Source organism: Bactrocera dorsalis, chromosome 5 (assembly GCF_023373825.1).
Source record: "Bactrocera dorsalis isolate Fly_Bdor chromosome 5, ASM2337382v1, whole genome shotgun sequence".
NCBI lineage: Eukaryota > Metazoa > Arthropoda > Insecta > Diptera > Tephritidae > Bactrocera > Bactrocera dorsalis.
In genome coordinates this window covers 22,856,758-22,883,685 of record NC_064307.1, presented here as the reverse complement: position 1 = coordinate 22,883,685, position 26,928 = coordinate 22,856,758, and the positions used below count along the sequence as shown (strand labels likewise).

Sequence of the window (26,928 nt, the reverse complement as noted above, 5' to 3'; positions counted from 1 at the left end):
TTAAAAATTAAAATTATTTAAAGAGCTACAGTTACTTTAGTGACGCAGTACCTAGCACGGTAGGTAGGTAGACTCACTTTTGTAAACGCGTTTTTCTGAAAACTACTTTTTTCCACACGGTACCGATATTATCTCAAGTTTTATACAAGCGATTCACTTGAAACTTTGTGTGAACCTTCTTTATATAATCCTTTATCTTTATATAATCCTTAATCCTTTGTTTTTAATATTTAAAAAAAAATTCAGGAATTTCAAAAAAAAACATAAAAAATGATTTTTATTTTCAGGCAGTCGCCATTTTTGAAACAAAAAAATGTTTCGGGTTCCCTGAGGTAGGGACTATAACAGCATCCTTACTGATTAAGAATTTTTTTTAATTTTTTTTCAGACCTCCAGGAGAGTCAGGATCAATGTCACCAAGATGCGTCATTTTTTTTTACACCTGTCTTTACCCATCAACTATCTTTAAAAAGGTAGGAAACTTAGAAATGGATCTCCCTTTATTATATCATACATGAAATATTGGGTATAAGAAAGCAGTTGACGTGTTGGATGCCACCGTTGCATCGGCGGCGACAAGCGCAATGATGGGGCCACTTCATAGCAGTGTTTGACGCGCCTTTTACGCGCAAGAGAGAGCTTCGTCACCATTGACGAAACATATATCAACTGCTACATAAATGAGATCAAATAACAGTCGAAATAGTGAACTTCACTTGGCAAATTAGTTCCACAGAAGGCGAAAACTAGCTATAATATGTAATAATGTAATAATGTGATTAGCATTCTTTTCGAGATTGACAAGGTCTGATCTACAGCAATCAGCCTGCAGAGGGAAAAAATGTGCTCAGATCTCTATTAATTTTGCTGAATTTAGCTGATTCAACGTCGTATTGCAGAAAACCTGGTCCCCAAAAACTATGGATCGGCTCACACCTTCGGCATCGGAATTGCTAAATTGGATGAACTACTTTCCTATTCAGAATATTCTTAAGATTTGGTTCCGTAGAGCTTCTTTATTTTTCTAAACATTGAATAGTTAGAAATCCTTCGAAATTTGGAGATTATCACATTCACGGCGGTCTACTTTGCATACCTTTGGAAAAAATATTTCCCAGAATTGTGAAATAAGTTGGAGAATCGCTGTAAAACAGTTAGATTCCTTCATATTAACCCATAGTAAAATGGCAGCGATATTGTCTAAGTCTAAAGTAATAATTCAGGACAAATTCAAATACCGTCCGAAATTTTTATACTCTCGCAACAAAGTTGCTAAAGAGAGTATTATAGTTTTGTTCACATAACGGTTGTTTGTAAGTCCTAAAACTAAAAGAGTCAGATATAGGGTTATATATACCAAAGTGATCAGGGTGACGAGTAGAGTTGAAATCCGGATGTCTGTCTGTCCGTCCGTCCGTCTGTCCGTCCGTCCGTGCAAGCTGTAACTTGAGTAAAAATTGAGATATGATGAAACTTGGTACACGTATTTCTTGGCTCCATAAGAAGGTTAAGTTCGAAGATGGGCAAAATCGGCCCACTACCACGCCCACAAAATGGCGGAAACCGAAAACCTATAAAGTGTCATAACTAAGCCATAAATAAAGATATTAAAGTGAAATTTGGCACAAAGGATCACATTAGGGAGGAGCATATTTGGAAGTAATTTTTTTGGAAAAGTGGGCGTGGCCCCGCCCCCTATTAAGTTTTTTGTACATATCTCGGAAACTACTATAGCTATGTCAACCAAACTCTATAAAGTCGTTTCCTTCCGGCATTTCCATATACAGTTCAAAAATGGAAGAAATCGGATAATAACCACGCCCACCTCCCATACAAAGGTTATGTTGAAAATCACTAAAAGTGCGTTAACCGACTAACAAAAAACGTCAGAAACACTAAATTTTACGGAAGAAATGGCAGAAAGAAGCTGCATCCAGGCTTTTTTTAAAAATTGAAAATGGTCTTGGCGTCGCCCACTTATGGACTAAAAACCATATCTCAGGAACTACTCTACCGATTTCAATGAAACTTGGTATATAATACTTTCTTAACACCCTGATGATATGTACAAAATATGGGGGTAATCGGTTCACAACCATACCATCTTCCAATATAACGCTATTTTGAACCCCATCTGATGTCTTCTCTGTATAATACAATATATGTAAATGACGGATAATGAAATCTCGATTATCACTTTATCATGCGAGAGTATAAAATGTTCGGTGACACCCGAACTAAGCTCTTCCTTACTTGTTCTTATTAAAGTAATGTAAAACAAGATAACCCATTTAGTTCGGCTGAACCGAGATGATAATACCATTCACAGGAGCATTTCACATAGCAAATAAATACAGGTACGTCTCGTCATTAGTAGTGTTGCCTTGGATGAATGTAGGGTTTCGTGCTACTGACACGCTTCATATGAGTCGATCCACAACAGATTTTGAGATCCCTCTGTATCTTTCTGATGACAACACGGTGATTTTAAAGCACTATTTCTTCAAATTTTTCGAGGATATCAAGATTAACAGAACTGGATACTTATGTTCATGATAATGAAAACACCTCAAAAAATTTCAGGAACATTTTCAACGATTCCGTAGCCGTCATTCCAATGGAAAAATAAAATATGTTGACAGAACGGACAGAATTTAATCGACTAAGCTTGTTGCGCCGACCATTCATATATACTTTGCCTTACTAGGGTATACACGTACCTGGTATATAAGTTATGTGAGATTATTTAATTTTGCATCATGAAATTTCGATTCCCCCATTAAATTTCGCATATTTTGTTAAAAAAAAATATTTGGCTTTAAAACAGTCCTTTCCGCCTCGAGCTATAGGTATAAGAAATGGGCTGGCGAATGCCTTCGCAAATTAACACTTCCACAATAACCGCAGAAAATATTTAAATACTTTGCATAACCTTTTTATTTCCCTTTATTGTACGAGCATACCTTAGAAAAAGGTGAAAAACGTCAACCTGACGCAAAAATGGAAAGGGAATACCGTTAAACGCTAGAAGTGGTAAACCTTGGTACTTTTTTATACAGTTATTTATGAGAATTGATTTGCCATGTTTGGAGGTGCATATTTGATGCTGTTCGCCAATATCTGTCATTATTTTACGATCCTCGAAGATTTTGCACTTTATAGCTTTCAACTGCTTATCATAACTCTAGTTGAGTATGAAAATGGTTATAATACTGAAAATACATTATTATATACATATGTAGATACGAGTGCACATAACGGCAATAAACATATTTTTGTGCGTATCCTTAGAGACTTTCAATGGAATATCCCAAATTCACACATTGACCTGGTAGCTCTCAAAAATCGCCCATTCATGCCACATACAAGCATAGGTCCATACATATGTATGTATGTGTGGATGTGTGTATTTATGAATACTCATGGCAATAAATTGCGGTAGTAAAATTCGTATGCGTAAATGCAGTGCATGATTTCGCTTTATTTATGTTATGCACGCGTGAGATTATCCAAACGTACGCTTGGGAATTCATACGCTCGTACATATGTACGTATTCGGATAATATTATGAACCCTGGCTATGTTTATAATGGCCAAATCGTTTACTGCTATTTTAAAATTTCCCACAAATACACAAAATGGCCAGCACTAAGCTCTTGGCGCGAAACTTTGCGTGAAAAAATTCGTTGTTATTGCTGTAGATAAAGTGGATTCAACGTGGAATGTGTATTGGTAATGAGGGTAATTATATTAAAAATGGAACATTTGAACAATTTATGTTAATGTATCAAAGATTTGAAAGGTATACACGTAAAGAGTAAAGAGTTCGTGTAGTTGCAACTGAAAGCATTGAGCACCTGCCTCTCATAGAGTGTAGCAAGAAAGTCGATTTCTGCGGAATCAATGCTAGACAATCAGTATAACATTTCATGAAAATCGGTTGAGTAGTTTTCGAGAAATCTTATCAACTGACATCAAAAACATAGTTTTGAGAAAAACGCTTTTAAAGACGGCGCACTTAGCCTACCTAGTCTCGAGCGCACAAGTTCTCAAGGCTGTATCTCCGAAACTATTACTCGGATCGGATCGATTTAAAGCATTTTTCAGGAGACCGCGGTGGTGCATGGCTCAAGATTTTGTATAAATAAGCAAGTGAACTCGGAGCTTTTTTGTTTTGCTTTTTGAGGAGAGAGAGAAAGAGAGAGAGAGAGAGAGAGAGAAAAAAGATGTGTTAAAGGGTTATATCGACTTGTATTTAAAATTTTGGGTTGACTACGGGGGTTACAGAACCTCTGAAAAAGATGTCTTGCGGGAGATTCACAGTTCTAGGAGACAATTTAACGGATGAAATGCAAAATTTTGAAGAGAAAAATATTTTTATATAGTTTTCGTGATCAGAAAGAGGGATAGCAAAGACTCACAACGTTTGAAAACCCCTGAACCCTCATGTTCACATTGTTCCTTTAATGGGAATCTAAGCCAGCCTTGAAATCCAACGCAGAATCACTCTTGCCAACAGGTGCTACTTTGGACTGAGTAGGCAACTGGAAAGTAAAGTCCTCTTTCGAGGAACAAATATCAAACTGTATAAGTCCCTCATCATTCCCGTCCTGCTATGTGGCGCAGGGGTTACAAAGACATCATCTGATGAGTCGGCCTTAGGTGTTCGAGAGAAAAGTTTTGCGGAAGATTTATGGAATTATGACATTAGTAACGGCGAGTACCGCAGTCGATGGAACCATGACATGTACGAGATATACGGCGACATTCCGTTTCACATATCAGGTAGAGAAGGATCAGGTTGTAGTTGGTATCTCGGATTGGCGTACTTTCTCATAGAAACTCTCGATCCCATTGGCAAAATACTGAAACTGAGGACTTTTGAAAATCAATCGCTATAGGCAATAATTGGTCGCTAAGAACTTCCCAACCAAGTTTCTTGAGATTCTGGCGAGTCACTTTCGATCGATGAGCATTGGTCAAACCCTTGAATCATTGTTTTGAAATTGTGCAAAGTCATTAATGGCGTTCAACGATTTATTGAGATACTTCCGTACTAAACTTCTGCCCTTTTTGTTTCAAAAGGTCTCTGAGTAGTCACATATGCACCTTATTGGAGTAAGCACTTTGAAAATTTGGCAAACATACCCAAATGACTTATTGTGAAATTTGCTGGAGGTTAGTTGTAATGACCAGAAACTTTATTCCCATTTTCAACTACTTTCGTTCAACACTTTTCAATCCCAAGCAAATAAAATGTTTCTATCAGCAACTTTCAAGTTCATTGGGTTAAGAGTAAGCCCTTTTTAAGCTATTATATTCTTATGTGTCTGTGTGTCTGTATTTGGGCTCGAATCAAAGCGTATTGCTTATGAGAACCTCTGGCCATTTAACGTCTCCATTTAGACACGCCTTTAATAGCTTCATCAATCGTTGCCCGCATTGACTGTTGCTGTCAGCCACAAACGAAACGCTTAACAACGCCCAGCCAAAAATCCTCAGCCAAAATATAACAACAACATAGAAATATTCTCCAACTTAAAGCAAAAACAGTTAGCTTGGCTTGTTGTTTCTACATTCATGTCTTAAGCGTGAGTTGGCGGCGTCGGGATCGTGTTTTACGCTTATTACTTTCCTGCTTGCTTAAGTTCATAAATAAATGGGTAATTGCTTTGGCCAGTGCTGAGTGTGTGTAGGTGAAGGGCGCGTATCGATGAGCAGAAATATACAATATACAAATGCACGTATATATACATATATGTACGTATATTTACATATATATGTATTTATAAAATAAAGTGCTCAGTTGCTTTTGGTTATTTTCTTGCTCGATGCTCTCAACCATTTCTCTTATATTGGCTAATTTGTATGCAAAAAAGGTTGTGCGCAATTTTCCAGCAGCTCATCACCCTTGGGCATCAATACCAGCGCAAATAGAAATATTTACATGCACAGCTTCTTGAACGAATGAGGTCAGTAACAGAATATTTGAGTATATCGTGTTTCCACCCTTTAAGGATTATAGGTATGTATGTGTATATATCACTTGCAAGGCGAGTCAGCAGGAAAATTTTGAGCAAAAGTAAATATGTATATATATAAGTATATCTGATCGGTTGAAATTCAAACTGGACTGTCAATAAAAAAACGTTTGCGGGTATTTGAATACAAGTCCTTATTATCCCCTGAAAAAAGGCTCCTGAGCAAGTAAAAGCAGGCCCATGTTTAATGTAAATTTCCATGCGCTTCTTATAAGCATTGGTTTCGCTGCCCTTTTGTAAAATATTTAACTTCATATTTTTTATATTATCTTCATTTTTGGAGCCCCATTCTTTAAATTATTGTACAGTGCCGACATCATGTTCATAAACCGACGTCTTTTTCTATTTTATTTTCATTAATAAATGTGTATGGACAACTCGCATATGAGACAAGTTTTCGATGACTTCACGACCTTCTTTGAATTTTTTGTTTTACTCGAATACCTGACTTCGTGATAAAACAGTCTTCTCAAAGCACTTCCGACAACATTTTAATGATTCAGTAGCCGTAATTACAATTTAAGACGAAGAGCAACCTGAAGAGATTGAAGATTTGCCATTTCATCTGGAAAAAATAACGGCTTGGTGTGGTTTATGGCCGGTGAAATCATCGGTCCATATTTTCTTCAAAAGTGATGCTGGTGAAAACGTAACAGTCAATCGTGACCATTATTGCCGTGATAACCGACTATGTGTTGTCTGAAATGGAGCTCGTGATCTCGACGGAACAAGACGGCGCCACTTCCACACATCGCATCACTCAATAGATTGATTGTGGGAACGCGGCGGTGAGCAGATAATTTCACGTATTGGGCCCGTTAATTGGACACTAAGATCGTGGGATATCACAACGTTAGTTTTTTTGCTGTGGGATAAAGTCTAAACCTATTCCCGCAACGATTCAAGCTTTGAAGCAGAACAACAAACATTTCTTTCGCCAGTTACCAGTCGAAATGCTGGAACGACTCATCGAAGGGATCGCAGGAAATTATCACGATGGACTATCTGATACGTAGCCACGTCCAACATTTGAAAGAGATAATCTTCAAAAAATAAAAATCAAAGGATGTTATCTCGAATGATCATAAACATTCCCTATTAAGTTTGAAGTGTAGGTGTTTCTTCTTTAAAAAAGTAGGTAACATTTATATAAGTATATAATTTATTATATCTCCGACGTTTCCTTCTGCGTTTGCAAACTCCGTGGCAAACTTAGAATATCCTGATCAGCGAATCGTCGTAATTGCAAAGAACTTCTTGATCAACCCATTTTAAGCAGTGTACTTTCCTACGGGGTATGCAATCCAGTTAATGTTATGACGTTGCTTTCGGCTTTCTTTAATAAACATGTATACTCTTCGTTGTAAGTATTGCTATTAATATTGGCATTGAATCTATTTTTGTTGCCTGAGGTTAAGTGATTTTGCGTTAATATGTATTCTAAATGGGAAATTAAGACATGTAACATTAAAGGCACGAAAAAAAACTATTTCTTAGTGATATGGAAATTTGAAATTGTCTAGAAATAATGAAAATGGAATGGTAATTATTACATCCCTTACCTACCGGAAAATATGGGCAATCGAAAGTGAGGACCACTTTAGTTTGGAGCATATAATCACTAAGCTCAGTGCCAACAAAGAAATCGGATCGAACCGAAGGGTTTGATCAATACCACAATGGTCTGAAAGTGTGAAATGGGAGCTGATGGAGATCACACACAGAATGTCTCACCGACCTTACCGTTAACATGCAGAAGCCGCCAAAACTGATATTCTTTCTTCCAGTGTATTATAGTTTAGTCTTATAAATATTACTGGTAAGACCCCTTCCGGCTTTGTCTTATGTTGAGTTAAACTGCATCTTATTTTATAGACTTAACTAGGAAGTTCTGATATAAAGGAATGTGACGCAACACTTTTAATATTTTGTACATATAACTCTGTGAATCATAGATTCAAATGTTCTTCGCAGGAAATTATCATGATCTTACTGAAAGACCGCTCCGATTTGATATATTGCAAGCTTTGAAACTTCTATCGTAGACTAAACAGAAAATATCTTAAAGCGCCGTCTTCATCCCTGCTACTTCTTGTAAACTCTGAACTTTTGGTTTCCAAAACTGAGATTCGAAAATGTATTGATGTATACCCAACAACATTTTTGTCTACTTACATCTAATAATCTTCCAACTACAACTGATTAATTTAGTTTTTTGTCCACAACTTACGTGACTTTTCCGAAGTTGAGGTCTTCTCCACGCTCTCCATGCGTACTTTGGCGCCCGAACCACTGCCATTGCCGTTGCCGCCGCGTTTGCCGTGTCCCTGATGTTGTTGCGAACGCAGTTGCTGGCGTTGTCTGCCCTTGCCGTTGCCATTAGCATTACCGTTACCACTGCCGTGATGCTGTTGTTGTGCTTGACCGCCAATTGCAGCTGAGAACTTTTTGTCCTGTTTCCGACCGCCGTTCGACGCATCCGAGCTCTTGTTCAATTTTTTATTATTGTTGTTGTTGCCATTCTTGTTGCGCTTTCCACCGCCAACAGCAGCTGCATCAACGTTGCTTGCGCTGTCATCGCCGCCCTCAACATTGGCACCACGCGCTGCACGCCGCACCAATACATCACCCGACTCCATCTCCATGACAAGCTTGGCATTCGCCTGTTCGGCGGCCGAAGCGTGTGGTAAATGGGAGCGTGAACGTTTCACTTTGCCGCCAAATGTTTTGATACTACGCTGATGGTGGACGAGCTCGTGGTCGCCGTGGGTGTTGGGGACAGCAGCGGCGGCGGAGTTGTGACTGCCGCGTAGACCATAAATCAATGTTGGCTGGCAGATAAATGCCACCAGCAAGAGTACGCAGACCATTAGAAGATTCATTTTAACAAAGAGTTGACGCTTTGATTGGTGTTGTTGTTTTTGTTGCTGCTGTTGCTGTTGCTCGGCCTCGAGTGGTGTCGCTTTTCTAGCCCTGGTGACAGCGTTGCTAGCCCGAATCGCAGTGCGTGTACTGCGGCTGGTTTTTCTCGTCGTCCAACGCCGTTGCTGTTGTTGTAGCTGTCGGTTGGTGTGCAGATTTGATGGTGAACTATTGGCCAAGAAGAAATCTCTGTAATGACGTTAGGAGAGCAAAAAAATGGGAGAGTTATTGAAGTGCAAGATAAATAGTGGAAACCAAAGAAACATATATTTTGTGAGTGGAATTGGCTAAAAATTGCTTTGGCGAGTTCCAAAACTGTATATGTCAGTTCCTGGTTAAGATTAAAAAAGAACAATAGATTCATAAAAAAGACTCAAACCATTGAAATTTTGGCCTAAAAGTACCTGGTAAAAACTACATGCCATATAGTAAAAAGACAAATGATGGTCAAAGCTATAGGTCGGTATAAAGAAGTCTTTATTCAGAAATAAATTCTATGCTATCGAAACCGAATAACTACTTTGAAATTTCTGAGAGTGGGAAACAAAAAGAATCATTAGATATCTATGTATACCATCAGATAAAATTTGACCCGGACATTAAATAAAATTTTCATATACTTTAACACAAATCTTTATTTTCGTTTTGAAAATAGACTTCTTTGAGTCGATACAAGTATGCCAACGCTTAATTCAAATTTCTATATACTTGCTATAAGTTTCGGCTGGGGTGGCTTTCAGTGCCTTCAATGCCTTCAGTGCTTTTTTTGGATTTTGTGCTTTTGGTTTCGGCTCATTTTTGGAGCGTCATTCGCTAGATTGTTGGCCAGTAGCGATCCTCAGGTAAGGCGGTAAATAGAAAAAGGTTTTTTAAAGCCTTAAAACCTGAAATGAGGTTTAGTTGTTTATAGAAATGGTAAGGCTCGAAACTGAGAGGTTACTAAAATGTAATTGACGCGCAAATAAGTATAACTCCATCAAAGAGAGAAACGAAACCCTTTGAGGACATGTTAGCGGAAGGTTGCATCGCAAATCCTGACAGTCTGTTTAATCAGCCAGCAAAATTTGTTCGATACTCTACCCTCCATGTAAAATTGAAGAATTGGTGCTTGAGAATCGACGATCAGAGATCTATCTATGCCATCGTTGGAATATCGGAAGGATTAATGAAAATCAAAATATCATTTGCGTCTAAGAAAGTGAAAGCATGATTGATTCCAAAATCACTCAGAAAAAAAGCGTTACGTTAACGTTGTGAAAAAATGCTTTCCGACTACCGGGATGTCAAGAAAAGTTTTATTACAGGTGGTGAGAATCGATCTATTACGACCCGGAAACAGACGATTAGTCGGCCAAATATCGTGGCAAAGGTGAGCCGAAGCCGTAAAAACCACTTCAAAGAGAGAGTTTTCTTCGATTAACGAGTTGTGGTGCACTTCAAATTCCTTCTGATCGGCCAAACTATCAGCAACAAGGATATTCGTAAAAAGTGGTCGAAATGATAGGCCGACAACTCTTGGTTTTTGTACCACGACAATGTACCATCGCATCCTGCATGGATTCTTCGGGAGTTTTCGCCAAATTTCCGACCAATATTCGAATTTACCTAATTTAGCTCCGTGTGACTTCTGGCTATTCAGCAGTCTCAAATGACCGCTCTGGGGAAAACGTTTCGAGTAAATTGAAGCCATTATTTGACTTTAACAATTGTTTCAAGGAATGGAGAAAACGTTGACACAAATGTTTTGCGGATTACTTTGAGGGCGGTGACATGGATTTTGAAGAATAAATTAAGAATTTTAGAATTAAGACCAAATCTTATTATTTTTTGCTCATAGTAGTATATTTAAACTATTTCAGGAACAATGTCTCAAAAACTCGGCATCACTTTAGTCTCATAAAATCATAAAATTCGAAATTAGGGATGTGTTATATCTATCCAGTCTTCATGTGTTTTTGGCATGAAGTCGTGTTTGGTACAAAAATTTGTTCGTGCAAGCTAAGTTAAGAAAGAGAATAGGCCGCAAAAGCAAATCGTTTTGGAATTTGTCATGCAGTGTAGCAGCAGTCACGAGTAGTAAAACGTTTAAAACTTCATTAATACAAGCACAGCGCAACATTAGCCGCTCACATTTCCAAACATATAATTTACACATACAAGTATATATACATATGTAAGTAAAAGAAATGCAGCAAATGTGAAGGAAAAAGTGCACACTTAACTGAAACAAAAACGACGTTAACAGCAGCATCGAAGAACGGGGCATAGAAAGGGAAACGAAAAGTGTGAAATAGCACGAAATCCGCTACTAACCAATTTTCCATCATCGCCAGCTGCTGCCTGGATGGCACAGAAATGCAACGCTTGCTTTATTTGCTTCGTTGCAGTTTAGCACATACGCACACATATGCATATACTACCGCATGTGTGTGTGGTTGTATGCCGTTCTCCAAGCGCGCATTTCGCAACAAATCAATAAGGCGTGATCGGAAGCATGTGTGTCGTTTTTTCCACTTGCGCCAACTGCCAACAAGTCTCTTCCTTTCGTTTTTTTTCTTTTGAAAATGCACGAAGATGCAGCAAATCAAAAACTTCATTTATCTGTGAAATTCGATTTTCAGAAATAATGATATCGTTGTCTTGTACATTCTCCCACGCAGTGTTATAGTGAAGAATGCATGTGAAAGGGGTTTTCGGTTAGTTGGCAAGATAGTTTGGGTTAAAGGTTATGTTGGATTATAGTTTATGTGGTATTGTAGGTTATGCTGAAGTTGGAGTTAAGTTGCGTTAAGTTATGGTTAACTAAGTAAAATTGAAGTATATGACAGCACGTAAAAGTGCCCTTGTAGTTTAAAGTCTCTAATTAACACATAATTTCGAAAAAAATTACGCTTTCTTTAATAAAAGGTTAGTTTTTTATTGATTAAAAGTGTATCAGCATTAACTTGAAGTAAGTCAATATAGTGAAACACTTTATCGTGTATTACACAGGTAGGCTTAAGTTTCCTCAGAACTTTTTTAACCTTTAGTTAGGTTAGGTTTAATTGGTTGATATTAGTTTTACTTAGGTTTTAGGTAGTTAATTTATCTCTTTCAAATGTTGGCCGCAGCTACGCCTCAGCTAACTGGCGAATGACACGTGTGATTTTTTACTCCAAGGCCTGAATCGAAGCGGAATTTACTTTACATATCCCCACACAAAAATTTTTAACAGTGTGATAGCACATGATATTGGTTGCCAATCGACAAGCCCAAAAAATCTAGTTGGAACTTTTCAAGAGCCCATAGAGTGAAGCGATATCGGTTGGGAAGGTCGAGCGGCGTCAGTTCTTGCACAAGCTGTATTTTATGCGTTTTAAATTTAAGATGTCGACGTAAAACGCTGCATAGATCAGTATGAGTTGCTGCGAACGGCGCCGATTCGACTCTCCACGGTCTTAGTGTACACTTTCCATTTTCTTCACTGCGTGCTGGGCGAGTTCTATTAGGCCGAATATTATCCAATAATTAATGCTGGGTTTCAAGATGGGGGAGGGAGTTGCGAATAGTACGCTCTGGGTTTATCATTTATTAGTTTTGAAAGATCGGGTCTTCAAAGTTTATAAGTAACATACATAAGTATCTTTAGATTAAATAATGTTTAAGAATTGTTTACGGCTACGAAATCGATGATAATGTTGCTCAAGTGTTTTGAGGAGCCTTTATTACGCACACACGTATTTGGGTGGCAGAAAACATTCAGTGAAGTTCGTGAGATCATTGTAAAATTACCTAAGGCGATTCGTCCACCCCTTCTGTTAATGACGATACATTGAAAACACCTCAATCTTTTGCAATGACGGTATAGAGTAGAGGTCGTACAGAGATGCTTGACAACATAGCTGAGGACCCAACATTCATCAAACATATCACTGCTGGTATCGAGGGTTTATAAATATGACATTAAAAGTAACGATAAAATATTTTCTTTTCTAACTTTAGAATTTGAATTTAGAGAAAAGTCTATGTATTTTTCACTAGTTCTTGGACTTCCTTTTCGAAAGTAGTGTCATTCAGTGATAGATTAGTTTTGCAAAGGGAGGGGTTAAGGTTTCAAAATAAGGAAAAAATACTTTTGTTGCGAATTTATTTCTTAAATATGGATTGAGTAATTTGATTCGGACCTTTTTGGCATTATTGAGCACACTTTTGGCAATATAGGGTAATTTTTTTCGTAACTTTTTTAGTTCATTTCATTGATATCGTGCAAGTAAATACTTTAACCTGCATTACTAACCTCAAATCATGTCGCATGGTTACTAACCATGGGTCTAATCGACCCTCATTTGTATTATCTATTAAAATCGTTTAAACTTATAAATTGCTAAAACGTATACGTCTTTTAGTATATTGGAGTATTTTATTGTTAAATTTATAAAATGATGTGTTTAAAAATTAATTTATATACTTAAATTGAAATTAAGTTTGTATTCATTACAACATAGCTAATAAAGTGAAAAAAAGTTATCCAGCCAGATTTCGCATAAAATGATAAGTTTTAAAGATATTGACTTCAAGTAAAGTGCATTTGAAACCTGAAATATAAAAGTAAAATGCTAAAAAGAAAAATTGGAATGACTAATGCAAAAATTTTTCAATTATGTAATCTTATCGGCCCAGGCTATTTTTTAAAACAATTTTTTATGCATAATATTTTACATGTTTCTTATTCTTATTGTTTATAAACGTTTAAATATGTACAAATTTAGATTACACATATATCTTGCGTTAAAAAATATTCTTTATTTATTTAATTTAAAAAGTTTGCGTGCCTGGGTCGATTCGACCCTAAGGTTAGTAATGGAGGGTTAAGTGAAAGCTCAAGCTTCGAATTGGATTTGTTTGTGGTACAAAAACCCAATTTAACTGCCTTAAAAAACAACTGTTTCGATTGTAGAAGAGCGAATTGCAATTGTACTGACATATGTACAAACTTACTCATGTGAAATTCATAGCTGTACAAATCACTTCAAACCAGTTGAAACCACCTTATTAAAAATAATGCGAACTTTACGAAGCTTTTTATTGCTGCACTAAAAATCGGGAGATGGAGAGAGCTTTCTACAAAAACTGGTGGCTCATTAAAAAATCCATTTTATTTCTGCGGCTAAACTGCTGCTTATGGATTCTTTTTCTTTTTACGTCTGCCATTAGTATAAGCTACCGTTTAACTTATTTAACGGCAGCAAGCTTTTTAATATTTCTTTCATAATGAGTTGAGCTAGCTGTCTTTAAAGTAAAATATTAATCTATGAAATTGGCCGTATCTCTTCACAAATATTAAAGTTTCACGAGTGAAGAAAACTTTTAAAAATAATTTATGTCGCTCTTGAACTTTATTACGAATTATAAAAACAAATCACTTACACACACATACAAACAAACATCCTTACCAAAAGCATCGTTCAGCCACCAAACAATGCCGTGCATGCATGTGTGAGTAATTTTTATAACAACTTTAATTACATTCTCATTGTGGTCGGCAATTAACGCTTAATTAATTACCAATTCAAGAGTGGCAAAAATAAAATAAAAATAAAAAAAAATTTGCACTTGCAATTTACATTTAATTGCAATTTACACTAGCCTGCCACACTTTATAGCGAAATTATGTGCACACATTTGCGTAAAATGCACATTTTCATGTGCAACAACAAGGCGTTGCAACGCGCATTTTCTTGCTGCAATAAAAACGGCCGCTGAATAAACGGTGAAAGTCGCTGCAGACAAGGTTCTATGTCAGTGGTTGTTGCAAGTAATGGCTTTTCTCATTTTTAGTAGCATTAGTTGGTGGAAATAAAGCGAGATAGCGCTGCTACTTTGACATTTGCAATGAAGTTTAGAGTATTTCACACGGTGCTACGCGCCGTATACGTAACGTACTTGCTGAAGTGAGCATTTGAGCGCAAGTTTGTGGAGGAAATAAATTAAATAGCTATTGCTTTAATTTTATGTGAAATAAGAAGTTTTCACTGTTTTTGAGACTAATTTGATTTGCGTATCTACTCTTTATTAAAATCTGCTTTATGTTTTATTCTTATTTTCGAAAATATCTTAACCAGTTAAGGGGTTATGTCCATATGCAAGCCAAAAAAAATGTGTATAAAAATCGGTGATAAGTTTTAAAAAGTTTTAGATTCCTTACTCTAGAGAACATCTCTAGGAGCACCTTCGGCAAAAGGTGTCTGGCGGCGAAGAAGATTTTTCGACTTAAAATGATTTAAAACCAAAAATAAAAAAATTTTTTTCTCTTGCATGATTGTGACAGACTTTTTGGCTAAACACGAAAAGTGAGTGATCGTTAAGTTACCGTATTCGCCAGATTTGGCTTCCTGTGACTATTTCCTGTTTTCTAAACTGGAAAATCCGCTACGGCCCTAGTGTTGTACAAACATGCCATTTGGACCTATTTTGGAGGCGAGAATGAAAATGTTTATTAAAATAAGTGAAAGTTTTTTGAGAGTCCGGGTTAATTCTGATCATATGGTATACCAAAAACTAAGGTGCTCGCGAGCGCTGCTCGATCTCGATTTTTGATATACCTTTGCAAGCGCTAGTATTTTCTTAGATAAATACTGGCAATGATCGAGGGGCTAAGCAAATATTAGAATTTTGATATATGTAAGGTTCTCAAAAAAAATTGTTCTTTTTTAAAAAATTTACACTTAAGAGTGGCTTAAAACATCGAAATTATTATTCAAAATCTTATTATATCCATCATTACCGGACAATTATACCTCAGAAGGTCGTGTGAAAAAAAAATTCATCGTTGGCATACATACATATACTTTTGGTTAAGTGTTTTCTCATATGCCCGTTATCAAGTTAGGGTGGACATCTATTGAAGTTTGTGCTTTTTGTTCGTTTTGATAAACGAGTGTCATTTCTGCCTTCATATATCGTTCAGTAGCTTAACTGCAAACCCGATTCTTCCAATTGTCAGCTGTTAATATGCGACTTAGAGAGCCAAAGTTTGATAAAAAAAAGCAGAAACAATAAATTGAGTAAGCTCTTCAAGAATTGTTGATTAAGCAAACAAATATAAATAGGAAGCAAAGCTAACTAATAAATTTTATTTATATAAGAGTAATACAGGGTGCGTTCCAAAGTAAACAGGACTTAAAAAAAAAACAGAACAATGGGTTTTTCGGCAAAATCAATTTATTTTATTCAAAATAGTCTCAATACATCTTTTTACACTGTCCGAAAGCTTGACGAACGAATGTTTTAGCTTGTTGGCTGGTATAACCGCCAGCATGCTGGTGCAATCCTTTTGAATAGCCTCTACGTCTGCATAACGCTTTCCTTTCATGGGCACATGCATTTTTCCGAAAATAAAAAGTCGCACTGTGCTATATCAGGTGAATACGGGGAGTGGTTTATGGTTAAAATGTGATTTTTGATCAAATAATCGGTCACAAGCGTCCTTCGAATGTTGGATTCTGAGCATTTTTTGGTCGTCAGTCAATTTGTGCGGAACAAACCGTGCACACACCTTACGTAAGACCAAATGTTCGGTCAAAATGCGATGCAATGAAGATTCAAAAAGTCCTGTTTGTTTCGACCGCTCCTTGTAGACTCATGAGATGTTCAAAGCGAAGCAAATATGGTGAATAAATTGGTTAGGCGTTAGAATGTCTTTTAGCGATCTTTACTTAAAATTTTTTGCATAGAAATCAAGGCTCTTGGCTCAATTCTTGCGAAAACACCACAATGTACTCCACAATAGCCATCTTCGATTCGCAATTTCTCTGCTCGCTATCCTTGAGCGCTGTTCTTTTGTCAAAAATTTTACATGTGAAAGTAACAACATAGTTTGCGATAAAACATAAAAGCTATCAAAATTTGATTAAATTTTAGACCAGTTTTATTTCTTGACTCAAACTCTCAAAATTAACTTTTATTTATTTTAAAAACTTAAAACACTGAAAAAAATAATAATTGTTTATAGAAAACTCGAACAAGTAGTTGCTAAAATGTGTTTCTTCCAAAGAGAGGGGTTCTCATTCAGTCTCCTAGAAAAACTGCCTTGTTCGATTCGTTACTCGGTAATGCTTAGGAAATCGAAGAAAGCAAACATAAATCAATTTACATCGATTTTTATTACCGATTTTTAGTTCCAACAACCAGTCGAAATTATTCGAAATTTACTACCGAAATGCGGAGTCGGTGGCCGTTAAGAGCGCTTCGCCCAATTTATAGTCTAGTGGAAAAATTTGAATCCACAGGCACTGCTCAAAATACTCCTGTACCAGTGAGACAAAGAAGTGCCCATTGAGGGAGACCCAATCCCATCATTGGGCTGTACTCCTTTCGCAATGATCAAGACCGGCACGTTTCTGTGAATGGAAATCGCTACCGCTCAATGATAACCGTATATTTTAGATCGAATTGGATGATGTCGACAGGACGACGCCATAAGCCAAACAGCGAATGTCACAATTTATTTTATTGAAAACCAAGTTTGATGAACGTGTTATCTCACGAAATGGGTCAGTCAATTTGCCGCCGGTCGTGCGATTTGGCACCCTTAGACAATTTTTTGCGGGGCTACGTCAAGTCCGTGGTCTATGCCAACAAGCCAGCGACTGATTGATGATTTTCGTATCGGCCAATTTATGCTTGAAAACCGTCGAAAATTGGGTTCAGCGTCTAGCCTTTTGCAAGCGTGCCCGTTGTTGCCATGTAAAAGAAATTGAGTGCCATACATAATGGCAGCAAATGTACTTTCACAAGAATAAACCATTTTATTAATATCCCAAACCGTTTTATTAAAAAAAAATTAAACATAATTCACTCAAATTTGTGCGAGGATGAACTAATTTAAAATTGGGCCAATTATTTTATGTAAGGAGCTTAAACAGATGGATTTAGACTAATTTAATCAGAGGGTATTTCATTTGTAACTCACCTAAACTTTAAATATTGGATTGGTGGAATTAACTGAAAGTTCCTTTATGCTTGATTTAATCATTATAGCACCATTATAAACTCCACTTTGGTGCGGAGCTTAAATATTAACGATATGTCTTTCCGGCGGATCTGATTTCTCTGCAAAAATGACTACAAGTCAGCGTTCATTAACCCCTTTTGCTACCAAAAACGTAATGAATGGATATTCGAATAATCAAAAAACAATGTTTTTTTATTTGATTGACTGCCATTTGAATGCATTTTAATTTAAAAATCACTGCATACGTTTTTATTTATTAGCGCAATTTTGTGTTCCAACTCATTGGAGAGTTTAAAACTGTCAGAGACAGAAGAGACGTAACGATGGTCATTTGTTTATTAGCCATTTTCAATTTATTACGCTCTCCTCGTCAATCATTTTTCATATGCAAATTGTGATGTATGTATGTATTTGTGTGCATATAGATTAAAGAATGGATTTCTGTACATTTATATGTATATATATGTGTATGTGAATCGTATCGAGTTTCGTTTCATAGAAAATTTGAAGTTGGCAGCTTTGGAGCAATGCATGGAAAAGTGCTTAATTGACATGCAGTGCATTTGCTAGATATTGAAATATTTTGGACAGTTTAGCAGGAAACCACTGGTCACAAACACACAACTCAATTTATGGATGATGAATGCCGTTGGGTATAGACCGTCTATGCACAATCACTTAAATCGGAAATATAGAGAGATATACAACCACATACACTATTCTACATACATTTGAATTTATATACATATACATATGTATATGTATGAGAAGCACTAGCAAATTTATCGCACATTTTGCTGCACAATTGTTTTTATGCGCTTTTCTACTAACACTAACGAGTTTAGTTGGCCGGATTGTTCGCTGAAAATATTTTCTGACACTTTTTCAAACTGACTTTATCACAGTTTTTATTGTTGTTTTTACATTTTGAATAGTTTTCGATGATTATTCATTTGGTACTTTGCGTTGTTGCATTTTTCTGTTACGACAGCATTCAGGGATGATTGTGTGTCATCGGTTTTTTTCAATAATTGATATTTCGAAATAATTTAAATGTATTTTCTTGCAATAATTGAGATTTCGAAATGATAATTTATCGATTTTCCAATAATCGTTATTTTGGAATCGATAAGTTTTCGGAAACAAATATTTTGGCTTTGATTCAATAATTGATATTACGAAATAATTTACATATATGTTTTTTCAACAATCGATATTTCGAAATTATTATAATTAAATTTTTCCAATAATCGATATTTTGAAATCGATTAATTTTCGGATAGAAATATTTCGACTTAGTTTCAATAATCGACATTTCGAAATAATGTATATATTTTTTTAAATAATCGATATTCCAAAATATTTATACTTCGATTTTTCTAATAATCGATAGTTTGGAATCGATTAATTTTTGAAAAGAAATATTTTGGATTAATTTTAATAATCGTTATTTCGGTATAGTTATGGATCGATTTTTTCTATGATCGAAATTTTGAATCGATTTATTTTGGGAAAGAAATATTTTGGCTTAGTTTCAATTATGGATATTTCGAAATAATTACAGTTCAATTTTTCCAATAATCGATATTTTTCGGAAAGTAAGATTGAGTTTCTTCTCATACATTGACAAATTTTGAACAAATACGTTCCATTTGTGAGGTCTAAACTAATCGAATTTGGCCTAAGACATGATGCTAATGGTTATCGGTGTACAAATTCAGCAATTGATTATTGTACTCAGTTTTGGATAGTTACGGTTGTACGATTTTGATAATAATTTATGATACCGATTTTCAAGTAGGAATAAAAATAAATAATTTCTTATAAATAAAAGCTCAGTTTTTTACTGCTTTTGCTGTACAAAGTTTTTAGTCAATAGTGAAGATTTCCAATTTTTATAAGTTGAAACTATCTTTAGGACCTGATCACACTATTATGAGTCGCCGATATTTTCGGCATATACTTGAGTTATTCATTAAGATCTTACTATTCGATATCACATGCATTTATCGGTTTCATATTAAAATATTGACAACCCTAACTTTTAAATCTAAAAATACTACTAATATATTTATTTTTAGGGTCTTGATCATGCTGTTATCCATACTCGTAGAAGTCGCTGACTGATATTTTCGACATAAACTTGGATTATTTATTGAAGTCTTTTTATTCGATATAACGTATATTTATCGATTTAAAAGTATAAAATTGTCATCTCTAATTTCTAAAATTAAAAATGGAAATGGGTGTGTACCACGTATATATATATATATACAAGTACATATGTAACATATGTGTTAAAATTTGATGTTTTTATGATAAGAGTTTTTCAGAATTTTTAATTGTTCCGAGTTAATTGATATATACATATATATATTTTTTTTTGAAAAATTGGTTGAAAGCCATATTCAGAAGTAAAAATAATTTACTTTGATTCGGATTCAGATATTACTCAATGTTATCCTTGACGAAGATAAAACTCCACTACTTCATAGCTGACTCTGCGTAGCTGAAAAAATATTTCGATGTTAGTCGGAGAAAAACATCGCCGTCTGCTTCATTAGAGGAGTTGAATAATCAGTGCCGTTTTTTCATTAATATATTTTTTTACTCTGATTTTCTTATGGGATTTGGTCGAAGTAGAACCCGAGGTAACTGAACCCTCCAGCGACTAAAGTTAATTTTAGAAAGACTTCCACACAAAATATACATCAAGCCGATCCCTTCGAAAGGGATAATTGTTAAGAATATTAAAAAATAGTATTTTTTATTAAATTTATACCTATAATTACAGGTATATAAAACTGGTTATTATATGTTGAAGAAATAAAATTAATGTCTTTGACTTTATCGTCAAAATCTATATTGCATAGGATATTTAATATATGCAAACGCTTCGTCACAAAGTTAATCTTTAAATTTATGAAAGACAAAACGCATACATTTAACCTTCTTGAAGTCACAGTGCCTCTCAAACGTTCATTGGGTATGCTATGTGCATAAAAATCAATCATAAGTTCATAACGGCATAAGTACGTCGTCTCACATGAAGCAATATCCTTTGGATATGGTGTAAAATATCATTCAAATTCTCATCTGTACGCACATGAGCGCTTCAGAAGTGGTTTGATATGGAATTTCCAATCAACGATTCTCAAGAGAAAATATTGCCAATACAAAGTTATGTAGATGTGAAACGGCATATTTCACCTAACCATACTTTTTATGTAGTTACTCTTAGAGGGTTCATATAAACAAGTATGTATATATACATATAAGTGTGCGATATTGATTGCAAAATTGTTGCATGCCATTTATTGAACTGTTGCAAGAGTTGCCAGTAATTTTTAATTTGAGTTTTCTATAAGAGAATATTTTTGTTACTTTCTGGAAGATATAGATGTTACTTATATTTTGACAATTTTACAGAGATAAATGGATTATTATGGATCAGATTTTTTATAAAGGGTCATTTTTTTATCGAGGTTCCCTTCTTTTTTATAAAAAAGTTTAGAAACTTTAATGAAACTTATGTTTATTATCATTCGAAAGAACATTATTTGGCATTTATTTTTGGAAGAGTGTTTCTTTCAAATGTTGTCGCGGCTATGTCTCAGATGGTCCATCCGTTGAGTACAATTTTCGATGACTCGTTCGAGCATTTCGACTGGTAATTGGGGAATGACAGGCATGATGTTTTGCTCTAAGGCCTGAATCGAAGCGGGATCGTTCGCATAGACTTCAGACTTTACATATCACCACAGGAAAAAGTCTAACGATGTCAGATCGCGCAATCTTGATGGCCTATCGATGGGCTAAATCCATTGTTTAATGCGATATGTGGGAAGTGGCACCGTCATTTTGAAACCAAATGTCGCTGAGATTACGAGTTTCAATTTCAGGCATCAAATAGTCGGTTATCAAGGCGCGATAACGGTCGTCATTGACGGATGATTCTTTCTATATGAAATAGCAGTTCTTGAATCTCTTCAGGTTGCCTCTTAAACAACTCTTAAGTTTAATCATGAGCGAAAGTTTTAATTTTTTATCGCTGGTGTATTAATTTATACATAAAAATATAAAATTTCTCCTAATCTTTATGGATACTAGGCTCAAAAATCAAAATTATATTTAGCTATAGAAAGATGCTGTGTTGCATTTAATACGTGCAGTACAGGGATTGATCAAACTATTGAACAATACCTTCGTCCGTAATCGTATGTACATATGTATGTATATATGTAAATGCACATAAACCTTCTAATCATAAAATCTTTGCTTGGTTTTTCGTTTTGTTGGCAATGCAAACAATTGCTTCCACACGCCAAATTGTCAAGCCAACATTGCTGCAACAATAAATTCGTTACATTTTTATTTTACCTTTCATGGCATACCATATTTTGCACCTTACCAATACCACAATGGCATGAAATATTTGTCAGCAAAGCAATTTATTAATTAAAAAATAACGAATAAGCAATGAAATACAGTTTTCGGTGTCTCCAATACGCACACAAATGTGACCACGCATGTATGCAGATATATATATGTATATGAATTTGTAGACTACACATTTATGTATGTATGTATAAAGGACTTTTGGACGGGAAGGAAATACCCGATACAAAAAATCTAATAATTCCCACATCGTATGCAGCTAGTAATAAAAACAATGTCTGAATTGGCCACAGTTTGTGTATGCAAGTATGTATGTATGTATATATGTGTGAATGAATGAATTTATATTGTACAATAACTACCTGCGTGGATATTAAAAAAGGCAATAAAAACCCAGGTATCAGCATTACAATGTCAAAAACCTTGTGGGGGAGAAGTAAAATAGTCAACGCGCCATAACGGAAAATATTGGAGAAAGTGTTGGAAAATTTATCCTTGCTATGGTACGATACAGGTGAGGGAGGTAAAAAAAAATGCTTCATTGCAAATCGGATTCACATACCTGAAAATAAAAACTTGATATATGAAATTTTTCGGTTTTTTGTTTTATAATATGGTGAAAAAATATGAAATGTAGCTTCTGGAACATTTTGCAAAGAAAAAATATTCAGATAAATTTTTTTAATGCAAACATATAGTATGTCATTCGATTCGTAGTTGTACTGCAATTTCCTAAAAAATGTTTTCAATTTAAAGCAACAACGATGGGAGTATCCGTCTACAACCGGCGGATAAAGTGAAATAGCTAGGGCCCATCCTGGGTAGGAAGCTTTCATGGAAGCCGAATATTGAAGAGAGAGCAAAAAAGGCATGGATTGTCTTATGCTGCTGTAGAGAAGTCATTGACAAAAGGTGGAGTCTCTCATCGAAAATGGTCCTCTGGCTCTACGACACCATAGTCAAGCCCATTATGTATGGCGGCGAAAGTTGGTATCAGACTCAGAGAATCTGAATTTTTAAAAGAACACGTATCTGAACACTCGGATATCCTCACACACTTTTACTTCATACCGGATCACTTGGATCATGGAGTCGCCCAACCGAACCATGGCGGCTCCTTCTTCGCCCATATACCGACAAGGGAGTTGTGGGTGGGAGGAAGCCGTTGGAGGAGAGGGGCAGTAAGCTTCTTTACGTATGGGTCAAAGCTTGGGGGGATAGTAAAGCGGCGATATTAGCCTTAAACTCATTTATAGTGCCTAACCTCGCTATCAATAGCAATGAGTGTCTTTGTGAATAGACTCGTTAAAAGGTAAAGACAATGCTTGTCTTATTAGAATCAAACACACAACATATCTTATGAATCCACTGAGTATGAGACGTTGCAATGTTAGATTAACTAATATCAAAATCCGTGATATTTTTCCAAAAACGACATCGAGAAGAGGTGGCAAAAGGTATGGTATTTTTGACAACATAGCCAAGGACCCTACATTCCTCAAACACATCACTACTGGTGCCAAGACCTGGGTTTGAGAATAAGACGTCGAAACTGTTCAGCAATTTGCTCAAAAAATGAGCCGAAACTGAAAAATGCAAAATTCGGTGAGGGTACTGCAGATCGTACTAGCCTAGGTTGAAAACAAATACATGAAAATGTAGAATTTATTTAACAATAATAAAATGATCAGCTGTAAAATTAAATGCGAGGCATCTACACAAGTATTGAGCTTAAGGAATCTGAATTTACTTAATTATTCAACTAATTAAAATTTAATTCAGAAGGAAATTTATACCCACTAAATGAAGCTATGATTGTTCCAGTTTTAATATACATTATTATTTAGATAATCCCTTCAATTGTAGATAAAAAGCCCACATAAATGGTTTTATACACTTAGTCTGTTAAGAACAAAATATCAGAAAAAGTTAGGTTAGGGAAAGTTGGAAAATGTTAGAAAGTGTAAGTAAAGGGTACCTTTAACGAAAACAACATTAAATATTCATTTCTCAAATACTGAAAAAGAGTTGCATGAGCGGAGAATAGAATCTAGCGAAGTGGGTCTGTGAATTGATTGTCAAGATGACAAGTATTGCCGGACGATGATACTATGTGGTATCACTTCTAGAAAATGATTGTTCGCTTAGTGTCAGAACTGTGGAAAGTTCTTAGTAGTTTGCAATAAGGTATGGTAAATGTAAGGCTTTATAAAGGTACCTCATTTTAATAACACAATTGCTTACTAGTCTTACTTATACCAGTTTATGCCAGTTGTTTCTTCGATTTATTATTCGGTAAGATTTTACGCATTTAATCTATGTTTTTTCTAGAAATTAGAAAAATAATTGCTAGAGAATATTACCCGAGATATTGTACATATTGAGGAAAGAGAAATTTCATACAGAGAAGGCGACGGAATACTCTCTTTATTAAGGCGACAGATATATGCTGGCAACATGACAACGGTACTGTAATAATACTACGAATTCAGAATACCTTATACAAAGGAAGTAAATAAAGTGGAAACTATACATTACATACATTTGTGCGAGACATACTCTAAGCTAAAGAGGAAGAAACACTGAGGAACAAAATACTTTTTGACGAACTGAAGTATACAAAAAGTTCACTGACTGCTCCAACTACCCTCATGTACCAGGGACTTCACTTAGAGCACATTATAATGCCTACTTCAGCTTTTCAGCCATTTATTGGCTGAGCCAACGTTTTCTTAAGTCATGCTTGAAAATAAAAACCCTTTCAAATAAAAATAACTACCATAAAATGATTAAAAAATATTTAAAAAAGACTTAAGTTGAATTTTAGTAGAAAAAATAGAGTGCCAGTGATGGATGACTGAACGAAACAGACGATTTTTGCACTTTAGTTATTACATACTTATTTTAATGGCTGGTGATAACTAAAAAATACGAAGAGAGTGCCAAAATAAAAGCAGAAAAGTACAAAAAAATAAAGAAAATTAAAAAGGCATAATGAAAAAACGGAAAAGTGAGGAAAACGAGAAAAAAAGAAAAGCAGAAAAAATTAATTTGTGAATGTAAAAAACAGAAGGCAAAAAGAAGAAGCGAAATGTTGAAAATTTCTTTTGGCAAAGCAAAAATGCTGGCGGAGCGGAAGTGGCAAATGAAAAAGGAAGGTGGCAAGGTATGGCAAAAAGTAACAACTTAGCGCAAAAGTAGTAATTGAAAAAATTTAGTAGCACTTATATAAATATATGTATGTGTGTTTGTGTGAGTATAAATGAGTGCTTATTGCAAAAAGGGTTGTAGTTGTGCGAGAAATAATGAAATACTGCAGTACTCAAGAGTCTTAAAGGAACAGCAAACAGTTAGGGAGCGCAAGAAGCAGGGCAGTTGGCGTAAAATTTGAAGCTGACGAAGCTGGCGTGTATATGTGTTTAGGTGCGTGGGTGTGTGTGTGACGCTGAGTGCCAACATACATACATTTAGAATACATATATTTGTAGTTGTAGTTTTTGCAGTACATTTATTCAAGTTTCTCGTATATAATCACAAGAAGCTGGTTCAAAGAAAGCAGAATGAAAAAAAAACAATACAACAACAACAAAAACAAAATTTAAGTAATTGTGGTTGCCTGCTCAAACACAAAGTATGGGTAAGAATTAATTTAAATGAACTAACGCTCACAAACAGTTCACGAGAGGGCGGGCTAAGTGGGCATGGCTGACGGAAGTGTTAACTACTAATTGAGATGCCATGCACTTACATACACACATACAAAAACATATATATAACCGTACCTAGTTTGTATAATGAGTGACAAAGCCGCGCATTTTTCATGCCAAGCACCAAACCGGCAGCGCCGCAAAAGTCACGAAGACAAAAGTGGCGGAGTGCTGTATTATGTTGTATAAGACGGCGGCAAGCATAAGCAACAAAGGCGTAAAACAACAAAAAAAGCTGGTTGAGGGTATTGAGCGCGAAAGCCTCTGAAGAATTTATTGAAATAAGAACAAATTTGTTGACGTTGTGGTAGGAAGGTGTGCGGGCGTTGCTTAAGCTGCAAAGGCGGTTTTTGTCAGCCTGCAAATGAGTTGGGCAAATTTAATTTTTTTAGCCCATTTTTACATAATTAAAAGCGCGGTAAGTTAAATATATGCCAAAGCATGCCTTGTTGCGTATTTTGTGGCACAAAAGATGACAGGCTAGCTTCGGTAATAGTCAGGATAAAGAGCAATTAAGAAGTCGCAACGCGCGCTTGCTGACTCACCTACTTGTTACCACGTTACATAAGATAGCGTAGATATTTTTAGCACTTTATATATATTTTTTGCAAGCCATATTTTATAGGTTATGTATAAAAGCCATTGAGAAACCGCATAAAAACCATTTTTGACACAAATTATCTAGTGTCTGATGTTGAGCGCCATTATTATTGTTGCGCTCAAAGCAAAAACACCAAAAAAGTAAAAAAAAAATGAAATGCGCAAAAATTTATGCATGAACGCTATTAGAAGTACGCAATTATTTTTCAGCTGACTGAGAGCGGCTTAGTTGGCGGCAGCGGAGTTTGCGTTTGCTATTCGCCTCAGC

At 35.6% G+C, this 26,928-nt stretch overlaps 1 protein-coding gene across 2 annotated transcripts in view; it reads right to left on the bottom strand.

Moving 5' to 3' along the window:
- The window catches only part of LOC105230098 (putative uncharacterized protein DDB_G0274405), a 115,433-nt gene that overhangs the window by 21,754 nt on the left and 66,751 nt on the right, over positions 1 to 26,928 (bottom strand). For both annotated transcript variants that reach the window (XM_049458066.1, XM_049458065.1), the window contains exon 3: positions 8,272 to 9,152. In XM_049458066.1, coding sequence (XP_049314023.1) covers positions 8,272 to 8,923 — 652 coding nt within the window. In that variant the 5' untranslated portion in view covers positions 8,924 to 9,152. The remainder of the gene's footprint in view (positions 1 to 8,271; positions 9,153 to 26,928) is intronic.